At 47.2% G+C, this 8,593-nt stretch overlaps 1 protein-coding gene across 1 annotated transcript; it reads right to left on the reverse strand.

Annotated features, from left to right (window-relative positions):
* Positions 1-1,590: 1,590 nt before the first annotated feature.
* Positions 1,591-4,517, reverse strand: SAT1 (spermidine/spermine N1-acetyltransferase 1). The gene is made up of 6 exons (XM_068687383.1): positions 4,229-4,517; positions 3,921-3,972; positions 3,751-3,834; positions 2,496-2,597; positions 2,374-2,414; positions 1,591-2,081 (listed from the first exon to the last, which is right to left on the reverse strand). The coding sequence occupies exons 1-6, from the start codon at positions 4,292-4,294 to the stop codon at positions 1,911-1,913; spliced, it is 516 nt and encodes a 171-aa protein (XP_068543484.1). The 5' UTR covers positions 4,295-4,517; the 3' UTR covers positions 1,591-1,910.
* Positions 4,518-8,593: the final 4,076 nt, after the last annotated feature.

Consider the following 8,593-nt stretch of genomic DNA (forward strand, 5'->3'; position numbering starts at 1 on the left):
TCTGTCGTAACACCTGCTTTCCAGCTCTTCCCCAGAGGCAGGAGAAACGCAAGGAGGAAATAAGATAAATAAGACAACCGCGCTGCCTGCAGCCCCCACACAAGTCCTGGGCTGGTTCCGCACTTCCTGCGCTGGAAGGAATCGCTGCCACAATAACGTGAGAAGAAGTTATCCAAGGACTTCTTAGCCTTGGTCTTCCCTCGAGCCAGGCCACAGCCACATCACTCCGATAGAAGCTCTGCCGTCACAGCCACAGGAGGGGTGCTGCTGATTTTCAAAACCCTGCCTCCTAACACAGGTCACATCCAGAAAGTTCAGCCAGTGCCTGTCCTCACAGCTGTGAAGGCTGACCGCGGTTACGGGTGGCTGAGGAAGGTCTGCTCGTTTGCCATTGGCAGAAGGAAATGAGTGAGATAGAAACACTTGGAAGTGGCTTGAAAATTTGCCTGTTTACTTTCCTAATTACAATGCCTAATTAGTTAGCTCCTTGCGTTCAGTCACGCAGCTTTGATAGCCTGATTGTGCTCCTGAAGCCTGGGGCTGGAGTGTCAAGCAGTTCTGTCCCAGATACCTAATGAGCTGTTAATGCAAGAATAAAAACAGTCTTAAACTGCCCTGCTAGTAATCTAAAACCACTGGACTGACACACAGGGCAAAAAGCACCAGCTTAAAGTAATTTAAACCAAATCCCAGTAGTGAAATCCAGTGACTGATTCTGGGCTCAGCCTGCCTGTTTGGCCAGACAGCCCCTCGGACACACACACACCCAGCAGAGCTCCAGGAGCTCCTCTGCTTCTTGCCCCTGAGGTGAGCAGCCAGCAGCAGCAGCTCATGCCTGGGCAGAGGCAGCACGTGGCTGCCCATGCCTTAGTCAGAAACCAAAGAGAAAACAAGAGCAGCAGCTGAATACCCCGCACAGCCTCCTGAAGGAGCCAGGCAGAGGGGTGTCTTGGTCTGCCCTTTGGGTTAGGGGTGGCTGCCTGTGGCTGACGCAGCCACCGCCCACTGACACCCTCCAGATGATGCGTGGTTTGTGCAACAGCCAACATCAGTTCAAAACCTTGTTTCATTTAACCTGCTGCGTGTTACAAGGCACTTCCTTTCTTTGAAGTGAGAAGCAGCCTCTCATTTGGGGGTTCCTATAGGGCAAGAGGAGAGCAAAGTGAAACCAGCACACATCCGCTTTCACCACCAACCCAAGAGAAAGGCAGAGGCAGCAGTGTGAAGCCCAGGTGATGTGTGTGCTTTGGAAGGGATTAGAAGGTGGATGAGAGGCACCAATTTCACTTTCACAGAGGCTGAATGCAAGGTGTGAGCTTTCCCCTGTTTAGCACTGCACTACCTGGAGGCACCTCACCTCTGCTGCCAGCCACACAGCCCCACAAGTGCCAGCATTCTGGTCCAGAGTCATGTGTAGGGAGGACTTCGAAGTGCTTCTGGAAGCACTTCATCACCACCAGGTCCCGCAGGCACACAAGGCCACCTCATCTCTTGGGAACTGTGATAAATAGTGCCCCGCTTGTGAAGGTCTGTTTGGGTGACTGAAGGTACATAGGCTGCATGTGAGAATTAAAGCCAAAACCACCACCGTGAAGTGAAAACTATTTATTCTTATAAAAGGAAATAATTAAAACAAACCCTACCAGTGTGTACATTGTACACATTTGAATGACTTACAAGAATGAAGTTTTACATACATTTCAAAGATTACAAGCCCACACTGGTAAAGGATGCATATGAGCACACTCAACTTCACAGATGCCTCAACTCCAGCTCACAGTACCACTTACTCCATGACCACGCTTGCATAGCATTGGCATTAGCAACCACACTACTTTATTCCACTACTAACACGAAGCAAGAAGTTTATTCAGAGCACATATAGGCAGAACTCAGCCGCTGGAATCGCCTCACTCTTCCGTTGCCATCTTCAGGAGGTACTCCTTGTCGATTTTGAAGAGTCTCCACCCCTCTTCCGTGGACAGATCCGATGCCCCCCTCCTCTTGTAGAACCTGATGGACGGCTCGTTCCACTCCGCCACCAGGAAGTGCATGCTGCTGCAGCGGCACTTGACAGCGACCTGCGAGTACAACAACACCTTTCGGCAGCAGCCCCAGGTAAGCCTGCTAAGAGCCAACTGCTATCACTGCGAGTCATCGAGTTCACTCTACCTCCCAGCTCAGCACTTGTCACTGTTTAACAGCCCAGACAATGTGTAAAGCTGTCTGCTGCCCTGTCAACCTCCTTGAACTCAGACAGGTTAATGACTTCTCAGCACTCAAGGAGAGCTGGCATGCAGTTAAGAGAAGCACAGCACCACCACTATCCTGCATCCATCATTCTGCTCCTTTAGGCTTATCACTTCCACATACCTGACTCAAATTCTTCAGAATTTCTGACCCAATGCCAAGTCCTGAAAGAACAAAAGCAACAGTAAGTTTTAAAATTGAAGAAGCCCCATGGGAAGCAACCTGTCTGATTCCGGAACACATACCTCTGTACTCAGCCATCACATAAAAATCTTCAAGATACAGCAGTTTCCCAATCCATGGATCGTAGGTGAAGTAATACATGGCAAAGCCCACGATGCTGTGTTCTGAAACAAGATGTGCAGCTTTAGCCAGTCTGAATTAAAAAGGTAAAACACTATTTTCAAGTCTTACATGCATGTTTAAATACACAGATGCTGTGACATGCAGCCATTTGCTATTAGGTTAGAATAAGAATTAAGCACAACTGAAAATACAAATACAAACTTATCAGCCTAACAGAATGAAGACTGCCCTCTTCGCACCCTGAAATGCTCAAGAGCAACGTTACATTAAGCACCAAACACAAGCCCTTCTCTACAAATATATACCCTACTGATTTATCAGTATTTACATTCTGGAATGCAAATAAAAACATTACAGAGCAGTTCAGAACCTAGAAAACTGCTCAACTCCGCTTTCTTGACAAACAAAACAGTCTACTGAATTCTAAATAAAACTTCAAAGTGTATTCTTCAGTGAATACTGAGAGAAGGCATGCTCACAAACAATTGTTACAGCAGAATTTCTAGCACTGCAACTTGCACTGATGCTATCACACTCTGATCTTCAGCACCAACAGGTCACGCTAAGTAAAGCTACAGCTTCAAGTAAAATTCCATGACTCAGGAGGGAAGAGAAACCAACTCTTCCAACTGTAGTACACTCAAAGCTAAACCCTGAGAACTACAACCACATCTGCTGTAACACTCTGCACATACTGTAAGAGAAGCGTGCAAACAAGTTTCTGATCTATTGTGTCTTTGGTAAAGGTTTGGGAATAGCACTTGTCCCTGTAGACCTTACCTCATGTTATGATCATCTACTTTATTGTGTAACGGATCTTTTAGTTACCTCCCCGCCCATCCATGTACACAGAAGGGCCATGTACATGGCGAAGCTAGAGACTGTAACCTGAAGATTGGGGACAAATTAAAGAAAAAATGTGATTCAACAGGATTACATTAAGTTAAGTTAGGGTCAAACAAGAAAAGCCATTTAATTAACTGGAATTAAGTACATTGTTTACACCTGATCTTCCCACATCTCCAGGATTAGCAACTACTCCAGATGAGTATCACTATATGTTACTGCATTTAACAGTTAGCCTGCTCCTCCTACCCCAACTCATTGCTGAAACCTTATATATCATGCATAGCATTAAGTACAAGACATCTTTGGTGTGTTTAGCATCTAAAAATAAGCAGCAGGAAGCCTCACCTTCGGATGACCACTGCTCTTTCGGCAACTCAGCAACCAGACAGTGGTAGAAAGGGTGCTCACCGAAGCCATCCTCAAGTAGCTCTGAAAAAGCAGAACAAAGCAGCCCCTAAGCCTCGAGGCACGGCCGCCGGGTCCCCCTCCCAGGCGAGGCAAAGCCTCACACCCACCTTTCTCAGTTAGCACCACTTGATCCTCCATGTCCTCGTACTTGGCTAATTCCTGGAAGGCAGCGACATGTCAGCAGCCCTTCCCCTGGGCCCTCACCCGTCCCCTCCTTCCCCCCCCCCCCCCGCCGCCCAGCCTTGCGCAACGCCTTGTTTGCGACCAGGCAGCGGCCGAAAACACCTCCCCCCTACCCCACACACACACCAAAACCCCCACAACGCCCCCAAAAACCCCCACAACGCCCCCTTCCCAGCCCGGCCGCCCCCTCCTGAGGCACCAACGGCCGCCAACGGCCCCCCAACGGCCGCACCTTGATCAGTCGCAGCAGGTCGGGGCAGTCCTCGGGCCGCGCGGCGCGGATACTGAACGAAGCCATTTTCGACGGCGCTTCCCCCTGCGGCCCCCTCGGCTGACGAGTCCCCGGTGCGTGAACAGGAGGAGCAGCTGCTTCTTCATTCGTGTCCCGGGCGCGGCGGCCACCTGCGGTCAGTCAGGCTGCGAGCATGTCCCGGCGGCGCTCGGCGTGCAGGCGGCTCTCCCCCTCCTCCTCTCGCTGCTCCCGCGGCGGCGCTCCGACCCCGACTGGGCAGCCGGCCGCTCCGCAGCCCTATTTATAGATGCCCGCGCTCCGCCCCCCCCGCGCACTAGCCAATGGGAGCGCCCGCTCTGCTCGCCCTCAGCCAATGGCGGCGCCGCTCCGCGGAATCCTGCCTCGCCCTGCCAGCAACAGCTGGTGCGGGTGTCGCGTGACAGCAGCCCCCCCGCCCTCCCCCCCCCCGCCCGTTATGGCGCCCCCCGGCGGGGCGCTGAGGGCCGGGGCTGTGGGGCCGGGGCTGTGGGGCCGGGGCCGGGGCTGTGGGGCCGGGGAGCTGAGTGACAACCAGAACTGGGTGGCCACAACGTGACCAAGCAGCATCACATAAATTGTACCCCACGAATTTCCCCCGGCACAGCCCTCCGCTCACCACAGGCACACAGAGCCGCCCGGCTTGCCCGCGCTCCCTGGCAGAAAGACCAAACGCAGACCCCTTAAATAAGAATAAATAAATCTGAACACAAAGGCGCCCCCCTGGAGGAGAGGTGGAGCCGTGTAGGCTGTCAGGGGGTTGGCACAGTATTGAGTCCAGCTGCTCACAGACAGGATTGGGGGGGGGGGCTGGAATCCTTCTATCTGTTGCAGCCCCCAGTCTTTATTTATTTATTTATTTTTCTAGCTATGTTTGAATGCAACCTGGTAATTTACATTATTAGTCGTGCTTGTTCCCTAGGACAGAGTAGGATTTGCAAATAGCTGTTTATATAGGGAAAAAAAATGTTCAAAACAAACTGAAGTTTTGCCTTGGGCACATATTCCTGCCTGACAGGAAAAAAAAAAAAAATAAATAAAAAAAAGCATTTACAAGAACCGTAAGTGACCGGGCTGATGAACCTTACCGGGGAGGGAGGAGCAGCACACAGCGGGCAGCAACAGGTGGAAATCTGCCAGGAGTCTGCTCTAAGGAAGGCTGAGACTCTGTCCAGGAGGTGTGAACATCCTGGAGGACAAAAGCGTGTTGAAGAAATTCAGCCTGAATAAGTAGAGCTCCCCAAGGCAGCTTTGGACTCCGAAAGGAAGGAGGAATTATCCCCAGCCTGGTTCTTCTTCCCCTGAACACAACCCAGAGCTAACAGAAATGCATACTGCAGAGCGGGACCTGGATCCTGACCGCAGTGATGTGCCTGTCTATAGGCACACTACGAGGCCGCCTGGATAGAAGTAATTATTCAGAATACACATGGTTTTCTTTACACCCTCTTCTATAACCTTTGCAACTACCATGTCCACTCCTTATTTAGCTTAATCTGACTTGTTTTAAGAGCAATTTCAGGTATGGGAAGACATTAAGTCAGGCAGAGTAACAGTCCTTAAAACCTGGATTCCTAAACTCACTCACAACACTCACACCCTATTTTTCAGTATGTGTACAATGACGTAGGAGGTTCACCTTTCATTTAGACATAGGGGCCGGTATGCAACATGATACTGCAAAAGATTTGCATGGAGAAGTACGTATTCTGGTGGCCACCGTGAGTCAAGAAAATCCTGTGGCATGTAGTGGGACAAGCTTAGAGTCCTGGAAGAGAAATTTTGAATTTATGCAAACGCCCTAAACACAGTTTACCCTCTGCTGGAGCAAAAATTGAGATGCCCACAGAACAGCAGCATTTCCAAAACAAGACGTTAAGGCCAATGGCTAGTAGAAGATCGGTACAGTAAGGGATATGGAAATCCTTTGGGACTGAGCTTCTGGTAGGGAGACTGAACAAACTACCAAAATATAGACCTAGCCTAACCACAAGGGATTCCACGAGCATACATCTTTCCACGTCCTAGAAATAATCACTCCAGGACCAGAAATAGGGGATACCATCTTTGTCAGGCAGTGCTTGTGTTGTCTTAACCCATGTCCATTTTAAATGAGGAAGGCGTACTATCAGAAAGCTTACTGTTGTGTAAGAGCAGAAAGTGCCTGGTTTCTTTCAATTTCAAGTCAGAAAAGTCATGTGATATTAGAAACTGAAGTTTCAGAAAAAAAAAATACTTAAATACTTTCCAGCTTGACTGTTTTTGAGAGTCCTGCTTTAACTAGCTTAGAAATATGCTGATGCTGTTACCCCAGTTCACTGGAGTTATCTCTTGAAATCATAAGGCAGAAGCAGAAAATATTTAAAAAACTCCTAAAGTGTCAAAATAGTTTTGTGAACCAATAGGAAATACAGAAAAAAAAAAAAAGACAGAAAAAAGAAAGATGATAAAACACACGACTAAGATACCTAGATTTCAGAGTCTAAGCTGCATTTTTTTAGATAAATATTACTGTAGTTTGTTTTGTTTTGTTTTGTTTTGTTTTTTCAGTGTAATGGCAAGCATATTTTACAAAGAGCTTCTGAAATAATTCAGTTTTGTGAATAAATCAGACTTCTGGGCCTTGTACTTTAGAGGCAGCTTCTAGGATTTGCCTCAGGTTCGTTCACCTTTGAGAAGGTTTCGTAACATCTTGATGTAGCTGAAGTCAATACTGAAATTCCTGACGACTTCCACAGGGCTCATATTCTGTCCTTGAGCGGTCAGCCTATTTTATCTGCACTTTGGACAGGAATAAGTAGCGTAAGATTCCTGAAAAGGATCAAGCTTTTTCAAATGATATGTGGAAAAAATATGTAAATATGTGTGCTGTAAAGTGGTTAGCAAATGCCATTAACGTAAAACAATGTTGAGTTCTTTCTTCTGGTAGCAACCAGCAGCTTCTTGCACACAGAGACTGCTGGCTGTCTATCGGTGGTTTCACCAAAAGAGATGATACTTTGGTGGTTGAGGGGTAAAATGGTTACAATTATCTGAAAAGATCCTACACATTTATCCCCTCATTCTCATTTTATCTTCTCTCTTAAGTTTACTTGTAAGTGAGGAGACAGAAGATGTAATTTTCTGTACATTTTCTTTACAGTGATTTTGTAAAGTTGGGCCAGGGGAGGTTTAGGTTGGGTGTCAGGAAGAACTTCTTCACCAAAAGGGTTGTTAGGCATTGGAATGGGCTGCCCAGGGAAGCGGTTGAGTCACCATCCCTGGAGGTCTTTAAAAGACATTTAGATGTAGTGCTCAGTGATATGGTTTAGTGGAGGACTGGTTAGTGTTAGGTCAGAGGTTGGACTGGGTGATCTGGGAGGCCTCTTCTGACCTAGATGATTCTGTGATTCTGAAACGCAAAACAGAAGAAAGCAAGCAGTAATTTCTTTTCAAGCATGCAGCAGGAACTGGTGTTAATAAAAGCATTCAGAATGCTATGTATGTTACTGAGGCACGTTTCCCCCACATCCTCAGCAGATGGAAGTCCTGTTTAGTCTCAGGCTACAGGAAACAGCCCTGCTGGTTCCGCAGGACCCTGTCATGGTGACGCGACTTGACAATTTATCAGAGTTGGGGAACCTCTGCTGGACACTCATACAGATAGCATATTTTTTACTTGCATCTAAATATCTGAATTTCCTCTTATCTTGGAGACCAGAGGGAAAGGCTTGTAGTGGGCACCAGTTTGCTTTCTTCAGTGTTCCACTAATCAAACTCTTCTTTACTTCTGGTATTTTAATTTTTGATTTCCTCCTTCGCTGGAAAGATTCCTCAAATTCCTATATGAATGCCTCTCTCATGCCTCTAAGGTTCACTGTTTATAACAAATAAAAGAGAGAAGGATAAGATCTGCTTATTCCACACTAGAATGCAGTGAGCGAATCGTTTTTTGATTACAGTATTAATTGTTCTCAAGCATTTCAATCCAACTTGTATCTCTTTGTCAAATCTCTGGAGCAAAATACAGAGAATGCATGTTCAGTTAGTATTCGCTGTTGACCTGTTACTTTTCCTGACTAGTCTCTGGACAGCGTTCGGGATTCACTTTGCATTTTCAGCGATTTTTTCCCCTAATACTGAGAACTTGAATTGATGAGTTCACAATTGCTTCCAGTTCAGAGTTTCTTATTTTTCGAGCAACTTACAGTAAGGGTTTATCTACACTAGGCCGTACGTAGGAAAATAATACTATTTCCTGTCAGGAAAGTAAACAAATATTGCAGTAGCACTGCTCCGAATTTGGGAGAAATGCAAACTTGTAAGAAATATGTACTAACAGGACAAGAG

The sequence above is a fragment of the Anas acuta genome, chromosome 1 (assembly GCF_963932015.1).
Source record: "Anas acuta chromosome 1, bAnaAcu1.1, whole genome shotgun sequence".
NCBI lineage: Eukaryota > Metazoa > Chordata > Aves > Anseriformes > Anatidae > Anas > Anas acuta.